The sequence below is a fragment of the Triturus cristatus genome, chromosome 7 (assembly GCF_964204655.1).
Source record: "Triturus cristatus chromosome 7, aTriCri1.1, whole genome shotgun sequence".
Lineage (NCBI taxonomy): Eukaryota > Metazoa > Chordata > Amphibia > Caudata > Salamandridae > Triturus > Triturus cristatus.
In genome coordinates, this window is record NC_140590.1 from 12,383,344 (window position 1) to 12,400,329 (window position 16,986).

The 16,986-nt window shown below is 48.1% G+C and overlaps 1 protein-coding gene across 4 annotated transcripts in view; it reads right to left on the bottom strand.

Moving 5' to 3' along the window:
• Positions 1-1,312: 1,312 nt before the first annotated feature.
• Positions 1,313-16,986, bottom strand: part of LOC146808685 (E3 ubiquitin-protein ligase CBL-like) — a 417,764-nt gene continuing 402,090 nt past the window's right edge. For 2 of the 4 annotated variants that reach the window (XM_085615486.1, XM_085615488.1), the window contains one exon: positions 5,846-9,314. In XM_085615486.1, the coding sequence (XP_085471612.1) occupies positions 9,233-9,314 (82 nt within the window). In that variant the 3' untranslated portion in view covers positions 5,846-9,232. Of the gene's footprint in view, positions 9,315-16,986 lie in introns of all 4 variants that reach the window. The other 2 variants (XM_085615485.1, XM_085615487.1) reach the window with 2 other exon arrangements.

Genomic DNA, 16,986 nt, shown 5'->3' on the forward strand with positions numbered 1-16,986 from the left:
ACAAGATGATTCTCCTACCTTAATATCACATGCACCCTCTCACACCTTAGTATCACTCTCTCATACCTGTCCCTTCTCACATCTTAATATAACTTGTACACTCACACCTCAGCATCACCCGTTCCTTCTCCCACTTTATCACATGCACCCTCTCACACCTTAGTATGTTGCGGTGTCTATTTATATGCCGCCCCTGCATGCTGACATCAGTTCTGACATGACTTTCCACACCAGAAGAGCAGAGCCAGGCAAGACACTGACCACTGGTGCACATAACTAGGGCCCTGGAAAGAAGTCCCTATCCCTAGAAGTCAGTTCGCAGAACGGGGAGGATAGGTGGGGCGGTCAGCAATCTATAACTAACAATGTCTCTTACAGATACATTGTTACTGAAGGTAAGTAACGTGCTCATCTAAAAGAGATTGTAGTTATAGATTTCTAACCTTTAGAATAGATACCCCAGCAATGCCAACCCCAGAGTTGGGTCCGCGAACCAAGTTCACACCATGAAAGTCTTGGAGAACAGAACAGCCAGGAAGGGGCACCTTCCTGCACAAAAACAATCGTCCCTGCATCGCAGGCACCCTTGCATTGTGGTGCATGGGCGCTTGCGTTGGTGCAAGCCGGCTAATGTTAGTGCAAGCTCTAGGGGAAACACAGGGGTGCACCTTATCCCTGTAAATACAGCGCATCTGTGTGTTTTGGAAATGGCGCAGTGCTGGAAACTTTGTCGCGGTTCCACGCTCGCCATTTATTTGTAAATATGTTCCACGGTTTGCATGATTCCCATATTTGGCGTCTTTCACTGTTCCTGACACATCGTTTCAGTTGTTTGTTTTCTGTTTTTACTTGTGTACCTTGGTGAACGTCCTGCCAGAAACACTCTCTTCCACTTACAAACTCACCATAGCCACATGCCCGGCTTACTCTGCTACGTCTGGCAGATGCTCGGCCCACTTTCTAGAGCACTGATGCCCACTTAAGGAGCTATATGTACGGGCTCCTCACGCGTGAACGGCTCGAGCGCAGTCCATGGGGTACACGATCGTAGTGCAGCGTAAAGTGGGGGGTGTAATGAGCCAACATGGTGTGTGGTGCCAAGGCAGCGCTAGCTTGGGCCACGTATCCTTCCCCACCCTCCACCCCTGCCATCCATCATTGGATCTCCAGATTTATGCAAAGCCAGCCACTGACAGTGAGTGGATGATTCTGACTGAGTGATGTAGGGGAGAGCTGTCCCAGCCAGTGGGATGGGAGAGGAGAAACAGAGAGAGGCACACAAGAGAGACAGGATGAACACAGAGAGGCCGTCTTCATTTTTAATAACAATTATTTATTTACTGAAAACCCAGAAAAATAAATCAACATTTACATAGAGAAAAATATATTATCTTTAGAAGGAATAGGTAATTATAAGCTTCTTCTGTCGGTCCCACAGCAGGTACTTGAGGTATGAAGGAAGTTGAGGTGAGTCCAGCTCCCCCTTTGATCCTGGGCTCTTTACAAAGGGCTTCAGAGGACAGAGGCTCAGGGCTCCTGCCAGGAAGGGTGCTCTTAGCACCCTCCTCCAAGAACTGCAGCGTTACTTTCACAGTCTCTCATGGAACCCCTAAAATCACAGCCCCAGCCCACGCCACCTCTTGGTCCACACGCACTCCACTGGGGCAACACCTGCTGCTCCCAACCGCAGGGATGAATTATATACTATAAAGAGACACAACTATAAAGTGTGGAGTTGCTACACAACTTAAAAGTAGGATACTAGACACTACGCCACCCTGACCTCACTAAGCACAGTCCGCGGCCTGCGCGTAGTGCCCTGAAGCCAGCACGCTAGAACGAGGAGCGTCAAGACTTATGGTGGAGTGCAACTGGTACTTTACTCTCACTGACCTCCCAGGGAGGAGTGTCCTGAGGCAGAGCGGGAGGTAGGAAGGTCATGGGTGGAGGCGGGTGCAAGTCTTATCACGTCCAACTGAAGGCCAACCAGCGCCTCGAAGCCTCTGGCTGGAAGGAGCGGAGGCTGCTTCTGATTGTGTAAGAATAAGGGCATTCACAGGAAGAAACAATGTCACGTGACAGGAAGTAGGAAGTGTTCCTATATAGCACTCCTTCATGCTTGCTTGCCTGCCTAGACTAAGAACAGGGTACAAACAGTGTGGTGCTGTCAGTGTGTCCCTACACCACACCAGTGATGCAAATATTGCCGTTTAACCTGTGGGGCCTGGATTCACAAAGGTAAAGTTAAACTTTTAGTCTGAGCTAGACCACAAATCTAACTTTACTACTTTTCAGTATTCACAAAGGTGAGTTCAGTGGCGTAACAAAGGCCCCCGCAGCCGTAGCAGTGCAGGGGGCCCCCTGGAGCCCCCTCTGCACAGTACCCTGGCCTGAGAGCTCCTGAGTGAGTCTGGAGGGGCTCCCGCAAGTTTCGGAACGCCGCTGGGTAAGTACCTGAGTGAGGACGTAAAGATACTACTCGGAACTTACCTTTGTAAATACTGAAAGTCAAAAACTTCGACTTTTGTTCTAAGCTTCCCTTTGTGGATCGGGCCGCCATCTGCGTGAAGCTGTTGATCGACTGCATAGTCCGACCCACCCCTTTCCCTGGTTGCCCATCGAAGCGCTCTTTTCTATAATGCTCGTGAGTGGCATTAAAGGGAGGCAACAGACCTCCTTGAGGATAGTGACAGGGAACAGAATAAAGCAGGGCTGTCTTTGAGTCCCTGGTGCTTTCCTTGTACATATATGATTTGCAACAACCATTGGCACATTTGCAGTTTTCCTCCACAGAGTGGCTTGCGATCTCTTCACATTTGAATGGAGGCAGATAGCGCGATCCTTTTTGACTCCGGAAATCCTACAACGTAGTTTGGAAGAAATGTTTCACTCTGTGACTGAAGGGTTTGTGAAGGTGAATCTTTTAAACAGTGAGGTTGTGGCTCACAAAGGGGAGGTGTGTTCTCTTTCAATGGACTGTGGTTCATGAAGGCATAGAGTGTGTAGAAACTTTGGGTCTGTTTACAGATTGGCTGACAGGGCGCTCCGCCACAGGCACTGCAGAGTACGGTACCTTCCAAACGAATGGTCCTCCTGCCGTCCTGAGAGTCAGGGTTGCGGCCGACCTGCACCATTTAGGGTCAGGCGGAATATTAATTTTGTGGCGGCAGTTCAGGCTGTCTGTCTACAAACCTCACACTGTCCAGCCTATTTGGAGCAGATGGTTAGGCACATGTTGTTCCTGTTTGGGACCGGCACCAACTAAAGCCTGGCAGTTCTGTACCCTACAACAAAATTGTCATGGTGTCATCACCATAATTTATTATATTTCACAAAGTACCTCTTGGTTTGAGAGTTTGTTTTTGAAAAACAAAAATGCTTGCCTGGAGCCACATGAAACATGGCGGCCTGCAGCAAAGTCCCAGTCGCTTCAGAGAATCCTCCACGGCAGCGGCTCATCTCAAGGCACTGAGCGCTTCACCAGGCAGGCGGAGAAGTCGAAACATGGCGGCTGTAGTCCACCGTGGTGCAAGCTTCTTATCACCCGGAAGAGGGGCAAGATCTTGACTCATGGGGTGATCCAGTTTGACTTATTAATGAATTGGCCAAAACACGTTAAACGAAGTTACGGCCGCGCTGCATTACACAGTAAAACATATGGCCTTTTACTTATGCTCCTTTTTCACATAAATCAGAACTAAAAATATTGTGCAATGTTTGGTCTTTGTGAGCATGCATTGGGACTGGAAGGTGGGCTGTCAGGTACCTTTGTTATGGCCCCTGCTGCTGTGATTCGTGGCGGCTAATTACCGGATCCATTCTAGGAGGGGGTCATTGAGGAAGCTCTCCGGGCCAACGGTATCCAAGGTCTCAAGCATGTGATGTATGAGTGTGCATTATTCTTTTTAAGTCATTTATTCTTAAAACATGGTGTCAAAGCACAGTCCGGTGTCCATGGGCCTGATCTTAGAGGTGAACTGAGATGAAAGTCTAACTCTACGACCTTTGGTATTCACGAAGGGCATTTACGAGTCGTAAAGTTAGACTTTTGACTCAGTTAAACTCAAGTTTTGTTCTTAAGTTTCCCTGAGACCAAAAGTCTAAGAACTACATCAATAAACAGAAACTTCATGCAAACTCACATTTACTTAAAGTCTGCATGTCTGTCTCCAGCGGGCACTTGATGCAAACAGTTTGTTGTTTGCAGTCTGTGTGTCAGCACACAATGCACACAGTGTAAAATGTGTAGTCTGTGTGCCTGGCTGCCAGAGTGCACTACGAGCATGGTCAGGGTGTCTTACTGCATGGTATGTCCTACAGAAACAGTGCAGTGTTTATATCCTCACTGTGCACCCGATTCTGTGCATCGCTGTGTCAGCACACAATGCACACAGTGTAATATGTGGCAGTGGATCCTGGGAGTGGACGAGCTTGGTTTTGGTACGACTTTGGGGCGCCATTGGTGCTCCAACTGCTCACATGCACTGCGCGTCCGTGTTGCAGCTGCCATGAAGTAGTGATGGGAAATGAACTCCCCTTGCTTGACTTCTTCTTTTAAACCTGGTTTTGGCTGGAAAACCAGTAATGTCACTTCCTGTTCAGATGGATGATGGAAAATTCTAGAGGCTGTACTACTTGCTATCTCCCAGCTTGCACTAAGAACACGGTACGTGTGTCTGACTGTATGTTATGTCTTACAGAAACAGTGCAGAGTTTATAAGCTCCCTCTGTCCCTGGATGTGTGTGTTAGCAAATGCCTCCCTTGAAATTTTCAAAACTTACAGACACCCCCCAGGAAATGGACTAGTTCACAGACGCCTTCCATGGAATGGACAAGGCTACAGACACCTTCCAGGAAATGCCAGTTGTAATGAGATTGCCCACTTCTTTACTGATAAAATCTCATCGCTATATGAATTTTTTCCTGAAACAATTAAGAATCATGGGCCCCTTTCTTCAATTAGGAATTCCGATCCCGTCCCAGATGGCTCTTTCAGGATTGAGAGCATCTCAGTGGAAAATCTATGATCCCTAGAGACAAAGATCAAATCTGGCTCACCACTAGACCCTGCGCCTCCGGCCATTTTGAAACTAGGGCTCCCAGCACTAGCTCCAAGATTACGTTCTGTGCTTAATCTGTTGTTTGAAGCCGGCCACTTCCGGCTGAGTGGAAACACGCAATGGTGATTCCTCTCCTCAAAAAAACATCTCTAGACTCTTCTAAACCGGAGAACTTTCGCCCTATTTCCTTGCTTCCTTTCCTGGCCAAACTAGCTGAAAAGCATGTGGATTCTCAACTAACAGAGTTCATTACAGAGAACAATCTCCTTCATGAGACTCAATCGGGTTTCAGTCATAGTATAGTACGGAATCTGCCCTGCTTCTGGCCTTAGAGATGCTACGCAGGATGGCCGGCGAAGGGAAAACTGGGGCTCTCATCATGCTGGATCTTAGCGCAGCGTTCGATACAGTCTCGTACACTGTGCTACTGGAACGATTGTGGACACATGGCATAAAGGGTAGAGCTTTTGACTGGATTGTAGATTTTCTACATAAGCGCTCTTTTCAGGTGACTCAGAAGCCACATACCTCTGATATTATCCCCTTACAGCGGGGACTGCCCCGGCTCTTTTTAACTTATACCTCCACCCATTGGCTGACAGTATCGAGAGCCATGGAGTGAGAAGGGTGTCATATGTTCACGACACTCAGCTCGTTATCTCACTAGCAAACGAGGACGACAGGGCTGCAGCAAATTTCAAATCTTGTTTAGCCGACCCAGCGGCATGGACGCAGGCTAGCTGCCTGAAGTTAAATGCAGATAAAACAGAGGTGCTGGGGGTTGGGAAACAGCTCTCCATCTGGTCCTCGGCGTGGTGGCCGGCTGATCTGGGCCCCACCCCTATTCCAAAACAAAGTGAAAAACCTAGGCATCCTCTTTGACGCTCAGCTATCATTTGAAAGTCAGATCAGGGCCACAGTGGGCACCTGTTTTGGAGTGCTGAGGCTGTTAAGGACATTTCTGAGGCTAATACCGGACTCTGCACAGAAAACAGTAACGCAGGCCCTGCTAGTGCCTCGGCTTGACTGCTGCAGTGGGCTCTACTTGGGGACTTCTAGAGGCAGACTGGCAATGCTTCAAAGAGTACAAAATGCAGCAGCCGGATGCTATTGAGAATTCCGAAATGGACCACCATTAGCTCTGGTCTGGCTGACCTTCACTGGCTTCCTGTTAAACACAAAATCTCATTGAAAGCTCTGTGTTTCACGCACAGGATAATGAATCGGAGGGATCTTAGCTATCTTCTCCCTTTGATCAATGCCCACACCCTGTCCAGAGAACTGAGATCCGGGAAGTGGCTCTGGCAGTGATTCCCAGAGTGCATTGTGCACGACTGGAGGGATGCTCCTTCGTTCTCCGTGGAACCAAGCTATGGAACTCAAAGCTACTCAACCTAAGACTTGAACCTTCTGAAGCAAGTTTCCGTAAAACCCTGAGAACCTGGCACTTTAGACAGAGTTAGACGGAGCATTTGGGCCTACTTGCTTCTGACTCTATCTCTGACCCTGATATGTAGCTACTGCCTAGCGAGGGAACCCTCCATTGGAGTAACCAGGCGCTCTATACATTTAAATTCATTCAGGCACCTTCCAGGGAATGGGCTGGTCTCCAATCACCTTCCAGGGAATAGACAAGTTTACTGACATGTCCCATGGAATGGACGAGTCTACAGGCGCCTTCTAGGGAATAGACAAGTGTACAGAAATGTCCCATGGAATGGACGAGTCTACAGATGCCTTCTAGGGAATAGACAAGTGTACAGACATGGCCCATGGAACAGACGAGTCTGCAGACACCTTCTAGGGAATAGACAAGTGTACAGAAATGTCCCATGGAATGGACGAGTCTACAGAGGCCTTCTAGGGAATAGACAAGTGTACAGATGTCTTCTAGGGAATAGACAAGTGTACAGATGCCTTCTAGGGAATAGACAAGTGTACAGAAATGTCCCATGGAACGGACGAGTCTACAAACACCTCCAACAGAATAGTTGAGTCTACAAATAAATCCAAGAAATGGAAGAGTGTGGTAAAGGTAAAAAACCCAGTGGTTGGCTTAAAGTAAAGACTCTTCTCAAGAGACGGTATCATCTACACGCCTCCTCATGGAGAACTCTCATGGAACGGGAGGTTCTACATGTCACTGCCGGGGGCAGCACAGCTTTTGTTTGCCGCTCAGGGGGTATGACCTGATACAGACACAACAGAGGGCAGAGCAGTTCATAGCTATACTTCGTTTTCCTACATCACCGTCAAGACCTGGAACGCCCTACCCCTCCATCTGCAAACAGCACCGCCCTGCAGGGCTAAATAAAGAAACTCAAGATCTGGTTGTTCGACGGAGGCATCGCAGCCACAGCGCCCAGATACCCCTAGGGGTGACAGTGATTGGCTATACAAATGCTGATTGATTCATTGATTGGTTTATTGATTTGCACTGGATGGGGAACCACAGATTCTCTGTTGCTGCTTCACATTGCTTGTCGCGCCACCATTTTCGAGAGGAGAGCTTATCACTGAGCTGTCTTTCGGGTGATAGCGCCTCCCTTCATGTCTGTGCGCACTGTGGGTGCTAAACAATGAAGAAGTGTGGTGCCCCGGTCACCTTTACATACCCTGGCCTCTAATCTCAGGAGATCTAGCTCTTCCCCAAGGGAACGGTGTCACATCTGATATTTCATCATATATCCAGAGGGAAGGTATATCCTGTTCAGCTTGGGGTGCGATTATAGCCACCCCCAACACCAACGCTCAGATTTACAATTTTTTTTTCACAACGAGCAGAGCAGCGTCGACGTTGGCTGCACTGCGATGTGCACGAGGGAGACACAGCAGAGCAGTGTCTGCAGATGTGCCTCCTCTCTTGCGCTGTGGCTCAAACAAGGTGTGTGATGCACACCCTCACACCATGGATGTGTACTTGACTCCTACCATCCCAGTACAAACTCCTATGCATAGACAAACTCAGAAGGTGCCACACACTGAAGGTGTCCCACAGCTGCTTGAGGGAGACACTAGACTTGAGGCAAAGCCCAGCCTGGTTTTCTTAGCAGATCTGGCTTTGTGCCAAAACCTATGATTGTTTGAGCTGATCTTACCCCCTGGACACAAAGTGGCACACAGCGTTTTTTGTGCTGTGAAAAGTGCACCTTTCCTAGTGCACAGCATGTGCCACACTTTTAAAGGGTCCTAATAGGCAAAACTATGACAGTTTGAGGGATATTACATCACAGAATGAAAAAGAGGAAATACATTTATGAAAAGATGAACAGAACAGTACAATTTTGGAAGGGTATTTGTCTCCCACATTCTCTGCTCTGTAAGATTGTGAAAGGGTAATTGTGTCACTCATTCTCTGCTCTTGCCCATAAATGCTTCCAATGATTGGTAACGTTCTAAAGATCCAGATATCAATAATGCACTAATAGGGTCAATGTTCAAGTGGGTCCCCATACGCCTAATATCTCAGTGCCTGAGAGAAGCTAGCGTATCTATCTCCTGTCAAACCGACCCTGAAGACAGAGCGCCGATTCACAAAAGTAATCTGAGGCAAAATCCTAATCGGGCCCAGAGACATCCGCTGTCTGAGCTTTTAACAGTCTCCTGAAGTGTGTAGAAACATCCCTAATCCCATCTCCTAAGGAGAATAAAACCCCCACAAACGCCATGATGTGGTTGAACAAGTCACCCTTTGATTGACTCTATAAAGAATAGGCCGTCTAGATTGTGCAGCAGTCTCTTTCACTCTGTCTCTCCATTCAGAGATCCAGAGGAAGCACTCACCCAAGGCTGGAGCATTTTCACGGGGGATTTGGGGGGCTTTGGGCCAGATGGCTCCATGAGGCACCAAAATGCAGTCCACTCAATGAGTCAATATCGAGCCCCTTCAAGGGCCAGATGGTTCTCCAAAGAGAAGACAGAAGAGTGAAGCCCACCCTCCGATGCATGTTGGCCAAGTCACGGTGGTACTTCTTGGAGATCGCGGTCCTTCTGATGCACGACTGTCTGTGGGTGAGTAGACCAGATTCCCTGAGATGAGCGATGCCACCGGATTCAAACGCTGTGGCTGGAGATCTCTCACCGCTCAAAGGAATCCAGGATGTCACGAGCCAGGTTGATGTCATCTGGTGCGATGGTGAGGGCTCTGGCGATGTGCTCCAGAGCGTACCCTTCAAAGCAGAGCTGGTGAAACAGCGGGTTGGAGAAGAGCTCTGGGCCAGGCCAGCTCTCCGTTTCTTCCATGATGCCTTGACCTACAACACAATGACACAGGATTTAGATGAACTTCTCACAACAAAAGATCTTCCTAAGCCCGGAGTCTGCAGAGTCTGAAATCTGAAACTGTTGCAATGTAAACATTAAGCAGCGTTGATATTTGGATTGTAACAAGGACGACTCACCTGTAATCGATCATGTTATGCAACATTAAATATATGTTTTAAGCGCACAACTGCAAACTTCTTGGAGCTACGAAGGCAACGTTGATCCACGCTCCAAGATGCAAACTGGGAATTTCACTTCTGGAACTTAGTTGCTGTAGGGACACCCCACACTGACTGTCTCTTTTAGTGGGTTTTAGGAGCACACACCACCTAGGCCCTTATTAACCATGGCTCGGCGGACACCGTTCTAGGCCCTACAACTTACCAGTAGCTCTGGACATGGAATTATTGAGTCTGAAAAGTCCAGACACAGTATATCGAGAACTGGTGATGCTGAACTTGTTTGAGGTCCTGCAGGAAATGTGAGCAGCTGCTGTGTCCAGCCTCCCTTTGCCCTTCACCCTGCATCCAACCTCCATCTGTCCTGCACCCCGTGTCCAGCCTCTTGTCTGTCCTGCCCGTTGTTCTGCAGACATCTTTCCTGCGTCATAAACCACCGCTATGCAGTTAAGATAGTAATTGTTCCACTGCACCCTCCTCAATATAGGTTGTGAGCCCGAAGACCAAAAGGCTGAGGTGGACTTATGTTGAAGGCTTGTAGACGTTTTTATAATGGGTACACAAGATTTATGCACTGTTCACTCTTTATCATGAATAGTTCACGATTTCCATGAAAGTCTAACTTCTGGAATATCTACCGGGTCACTCGTTAATAAATAACAGGAAAACAGATTTTACTGGTGAGGTCCCATGCGTAGAGGTGCCATAGCAGACCTAGCCGAGTAGTGTCTTTGCAGGATATTCATTGAGCCCACAAGAGCAGTGGTAGCACCCCACCAGGAGCAGCCTCCCTGCTGCTCAGCCCATCCACCAACTGTCAGCACTCACACCAGACACCCAAGCATTCCACTCGCGGCCCACGCACCAACATTCCACTCAGAGCACTCACACTGGCTGAGCAGCGAGGAGCAAAGTAACAGGCAACATTATAACCACAACAGGAAGATACTACATTATCTTCTCCCCTCAAAATTGAAAATGAATTAAACCACACTAAAATGAAAACAACTATACACAACAATGTACAAATAAAGACAATAGTCCATAACCCAGGGATGAATGGCAAAAACCACACCACGAGAGGAAACAGACTAAACAAAGGAGAAAAGAAGAATGAAAAGATACACACGAACTATCACCATCCTCCACCGTTAGTATTGAAACAAAAAGAAAGTTGAGAACATACAGCTCACAGACACAAAGTGAGCTACCACCACATGACAAAACAATTGAACACTGAGAAGAGAAACTTTGAAGAAACACACTCTGAGAACTCTAACTCTGTGAAGAGATACATGGGGGTAACGCACCCCAGAACTCAAACACTATGGGCGGCCCGCACCCATGTACGTTCTCCTTACGTAAGGAACAACACCAAGTAAAATGTGGGGAATGGGCTATACCTCAACTCACCACCCCTCATGTAAGGCACCATACAAGCGAAAATGGGACTGTGATCCATAACGTAAACAGTGTAATTGGGACTGAGACCCATTAAGTCATCCCTCTAGACAGGGTAGAATAATCTATAGAACCTCACTCAAGTACGGATAAAACACATTTAGAATATGACAAAGAACATGTGTTGTATGGGACTAACAACCATAAGGACAAGTGCAGCACAAGAAGACTACACAACATGACCAAAGTGCAGCACAAGGTGGCTTAAGCACACAATGTGTCTATGTGAAGCACAGGGTGACTTACACATTAGGGACATGGGTATACAAAGCGTTAAATGGAACTACAACCCATTAACAGAAAGGGAAGAAGAGAAACCCCATAAACCGCCCCTCCTGTTAAAGTCATGTGACTACAAAGTGGAAATGGGACTAAGAACCATTCCAAGCAAAAAAGGGAAACAAACCCTTAAGCCGCCCCTCATGGAAGGGCAATGTGACTTAAGGCGTGAGAATGGGACGTAAACCCATTCCAGTCTAAGAGCTTAAACACTACATAAACGACATGCAGTACAATATGAGAAATAAACAATACTGCAACCCCTCATGAAAGGGCGTGAAAATGAGAAAATGAAGAACAAAGTAATAAAACAAAACAATGGCCAAAAACTACGCAAACCTCGGCCGGTGAGCAATCTCTCCCCAGAGAAATGATACTCTGGCTACATTCGTCACGGGTGCACCAGAAACGGCGTTACTTTTCTTGAGTTATGTCATCCAAAGGACTCTAACTAGAGTGCTGGAGACTTGAAGAATTCAGGGCCAGCTTAAAGTCAGAACAAACAAGATGATAACTAGAGTGCTGGAGACTTGAATATTTCCAAAGTGGCAGTTTAAAGTCAGAACAAGATGGCAGAACTGACGAGTCGCAGTCTTTACCCTTGCGAGAGTATATGATCCGGTACATAGACACAACCAAGGAGTCCAATAGAAATAAATGCACCACCCTTCTTTAATGCACGGTTTGATAGAAGAGATCTAGCCATTGGAGAGTGTCTTCATGACAAAAACAAAACAAAGGTGAATATCTCCTGGCTGCAGCGGATTCAATTTGCAGTCAAAATAATTCAATGACAACATGAATCCAGATAAACAAAGTAGGTGGCACGTATGGATGACAAACACCGGCAGAATCAGGCTCAGGGAGCTGGCAAGAAAGATGTAGACTTCCTTGAAACTCCAAGATGGCGGCACGCACAAGAGACGCACGCCGAGTGGCTTCAGGCACGCTCCTGCTGCAAGGCATTCAACAACAGCATTACAGACTGCCTAGCAACAAAGGCAAAGAAAATGTCTCTGTGCGACTGAAATATCCAGGTGGGTGTGCACGCTACTCGCGACCTGCGCCACCGTTTTAAACCGCGCAAAACAGTTTAACTGCCGTAACTGTGAGGGAGGCTTTCTAGAGAAAAAACAAATGATGAGCAAAATTGTCTCACCATATATGTCCCCCTGTGTCCAACTGTACCTGGACTGATTTCCATATGTGTGAAGGCAACACCAGAAAAGAATAACTCCTGCAGCAAAGAATATTCATGTACAAAGCGAAACTGAAGAGCAAGTTGAACGCCACATGAGAAGTTGGCCTGGTATATGCTGTCCACTAATTATAGTGGGCACCTTGCACCAGTCCAAACAACCCCTTATTGATGATAGGTTAAAGACAACCTTTATTGAAAGCTATCCTAGTGGTAGCTATGGAGAGCAGCCTTCAGGCTAAGTCTTGAAGGAGTGTAAAGCAGCTTGTTTTACCAGTCTATAACCTCTTGAATGATCAAATGAAAGGACAACCACACCAGGTATATATTTAAAATATATGTATTTAAGATAAAACACACCTCTTAGTCTCTTTATGAGGCTGGAGTTCGAAGTACTTAATTTACAAGTTAGCAATCAACAGTAATAGCACAACTACACGTTAGGGCCCTAGGGGCGTACCAAACCATATACCAAAAAAGTGGTATAAGAACCATAACTGAACTAGACACAAGGCCTAGAGCCTGTAGAATCGCTGGGACCCCAAGGAACCACCCAAAGTAGTGACACAGGGGACCCACGGGGGCCGTGTGCAGTGTGTATGGGCAATGTCGCGGTTGGAAATTTAAAGATTAGGGACACTGAGAATCGAGTCAGGACCAAACCCTTTTGGACTTAGGAAGTTCTAGGGCTAGCACCCACGGGAGCACTGGAGTACTCGTGTTACCTCACCCAGGGAAGCCGGTGCATAGGTGTCTTTTGGTGTCGGGTCGCTTCGTCGATTTTAATGGAAGCTGGCGAAGAAGTGATGCTGACGTGAAGAGGAGAAGTGTCCGAAGAGATCCAAGCCTGGATCTAGGATGGAAGGAAACTGAAAGCATAGGGGACAGAGTCTGGGTCACTTGCCAGTGACCAGGGGCACGATGGACCAATGCCCACAGATGTCGGGTGCTTCAGGTGAGTTGACAGGTGTCTTGACTCTTCAGCCACGAGGTTCAGGAGGCGCCGATGATGACCAGGAGCTGGATTTGAGCTGTCCCACAAAGTCTGTTGAGTGCTGCGGTTTCGGCGACCAGATTGGATCCAACAAGCCTTGGCAACGGCAAGTCACTTGGAATCATTGAAAGAACATCGGTACAGACCAGCAAGGTCTGGGGGACTCATCCAGCGAGGGTAAGTCGGGGCACGTCTGAAGCAACCAGAAAAGCCCAATCAGAAGGAGTTGTAGGCGAGTAGGATCTGCACTTATGTTGCCCCCACTTTTTTTCTGATGTATACAATGGTTTCTGGCTATAGTCTGGCTGGGTCCCTGCTAATCAGGGCCCCAGTCTCTCTGTTCTCTCTAAACAACTTGGTGTGCATATTAGATGCACTAGTGATTGGATACTGTGGTACCTTACGGGCCCCTAGTAAATGGTACCTTAGGTACCTAGGGCATTGGTACTCCACAGGCCTACCAGGGGCTGCAGCATGTATTATGCCACCCCTGGGAAGCATTCTCAATCTGACACCACAGGCCTGCTACTGCAGCCTGTGTGAGGTAGTGTTACCACTCCTCACTGAGCTATAGGTTCCTATATCTCACCATACACACACATATAAACCTATCAGCCACCCCTATAGCAGGCCCTATCAATCCTGAGGGCAGGGTGCTTGGTTTACTATGTGAGGGGGTGCTTCTGCATGAGCAGGACCCCTCTGCAGCTGGCAGAGTCTATTCTCTGTGGCTGTTTGTGGATGCGGTTAAACCATATACTCTTAAGTGCATTATAACCTAGCGGTAAATGCTCACTTTGGAATGACTGCATCAAAACATGTCGTGTTTGGTGTCAAGCAACTTGGAATCATACCCCCACACCAGTAACTGGTGTGGGAGTATGATCCCACCCTTCTAGAGGGGATGACATGTACCCACTGTACTTAAACGACAGAAATCTGAAAGAGCCCTGGCTTCACAAAATGGATGCCACCAGCACAAACACTGGGCTGCCCTCCTGCTGCTGACTGAAACTCGCAGTGGAGGAGGCCCAACAAAAGGCATCCTGTCACAGGGAGGTGTCACCACCTTCCAGACAGGATTTAGTGTATTGGGGCTGGGTGGGTGCACTCCTAGAGTGCTTTGAAGTCCTGCACTGGGGGAGCAGTAGGCTCCTCTGTGCATATGCCAGCTCAAACCGGTTCAGGGGCTACCTGCCCCTGCTCTGGCGCGAAACTGGACAAAGGGAAGTGGGTGTAACCACCCCCTACCCTGACCCTCCTAGAGGAGTGGTCATAGAGCTAGTCCCTCCCCTATCTTCACTATAAGATAGCAAGCATTGCCATTGCAAAACAGATAACCCTGGACGACGCTCTACAAAGAATCCTGGCCCTTCGACGTTCCACTACCTTTGGAAGACAGAAGAATCTCCCTTGGAGTCAAGGAGTGACTCCCCTGCTTGGCAGGCACCAAAAACCTTAATCAACGGTTGCAAACTTTCCCGCTTCCGCCTGAGTTCGAAGTCTCTGCTGCCCCGGAAGTGGATTTCCTGACTTCTTGATGGCCATTGTGAGTCCCCAGCAAAGCTGTGGCGAGTGAACCCCACGAGCGACGAGGAACAGCAATACACGGGGACCTGCACTATTGTCGAGTGCAAACCCTAAACAATGTTCTACAAACTTGTGCATTGGACCATTTCTGGCCCAAGCCTCCAGCAGGTCTTGCACCAAAAATCAGCGGCTTACCCCATCCCGAGTGACCGTGGGCTCCTGTGAAGCAGTTCCTGAGGAGGCATCTTTGCGATCACTTTCCTGTTGGCTAGTGGGTCCCCCGAAGACTTTCTCATCAACTAAAAGGGCTCCCCTGGTTGCTCCAGGCCTGCCCTCACTCACCCTCGCTGGGTGAGTCCATCAGACCTTGCTGGTCTGCACCATCGACTTTCTTCAGTCTACACAAGACTTGCAGTTGCCAAGGCTTGTTGGCTGTGATCCAGTTGCCGAAACCGCCATCAGCTGCAGACGTTGTGGGACACTCTGAATCCAGCTGCTGGTTATCGTCAATCCTTCCTGGACCTCGTGAGCGAAGAGTCAAAACAGCATCAATGACCTGAAATCACGCGACATATGTGGTCATCCATCTTCCTGGCCACCGGTCACTGGCAAGTGACTTTGAACACTGTCCCCTCAATTTTCAGGTCTTCTGCATCTTGAATCCACCTTTGGATTCCACCGGACACTTCTTCAGTCGACGCAAGCAGCAAGTCTTCTTTGGTCTCCATAGAAAACAGCGGCGCGACCCGACACCAAAAGAAACCTATGCACCCAGCTTCCCTGGGTGAGGTAACTCGTGCACTCCGGTGCCCTAGTGTGTGTTTGCCCTCGAAGTACTTACCTTGTAAGTGGCTTGCTTGTAGTCTTCCTCGAAGTACCCTAGAACTTTAAAAATCAAACCGCGACTTGCTCCATTGTAATCAATAGGGAACCCGCGGCTGTGTTCACACACTGCACGCGTCTCCCGTGGGCTTGTTACTTACCTGCTAACACTGCAGTAGTGAAGCCCCAGCGATTCCCCAGGCCTTGTCATTTTGCAAGTCGATATTGTTATACCATTTTTTTTAGTATATGGTCTGGTACGCCCCTAGGGCTCCAGCCATATTTGTGCTTAATTTATTGTGAAACGTTGACATTTGAATGTGTACCTGGCTTCTAATCTCATAAAGAGATTAGTAAAGTGTGTTAGAAATAAATACATATATATTTTATATATATACCTGTGTGGTGTCCTTTCATTTGGTAATTCAAGAGATTATAAGGTAAAACAAGCTGCTTTACATTCCTCTGAGACTTAGCCTGAAGGCTGCTCTCCACAGCTACCACTAGGATAGCTTTCTTTAAAAGGTTGTCTTAAACCTATCTACCATAAGAGTCGAATTGGACTGGTGCAAGGTGGCCACTATAACTAGTGACCAGCATATGCCAAGCCAACTTTTCACAGGAGTTGCCTTCGTGGGGACCTACTAGCCAACGGGCTAGGGATCGCGAAGGAGCCTCGAGCGGTCCTACTTGAAACTGGCCCATGGGTCACTTGTGGAGTGGAGGCCAGCAATCTTCGGTGCAGCAGGTGGTCAAGGCTGGGGCTACTCGGAGCCTAAAGCACAACTTCGAGGAGGACCAGGAAGATAGTGTTGCTGCAAAAGTTCACGGTGTCCAGGAGTCACGGTTCCACGTCACCCACGATAGCCACGGGCCTCAGCTTTGCTGTGGACTCAGGGTAGCCTCGAGAAAATCTGGAAATCCACCTCTGGTGATGCAAAGACTTCGGCGTCCTGCGGGAGCTTCAGCGATGCAGACCGGTCAGTTGCTTCTTTGGTGCCTGCCAAGCAGGGGAGTCACTCTTTGACCCCAAGGGAGATTTCTTCAGTCTTCTAAGCAAAGTAGAACGTTGAAGGTCCAGAATATATATTGCAGAGTTTGATCCAGGGTAATCTAAAGTCGGAAGGACTGGGTTCCCATACTTGGGGTGGTTACACCCATTTCCTTTGTCCAGTTTCGCACCAGAGCAGGGGCAGGTA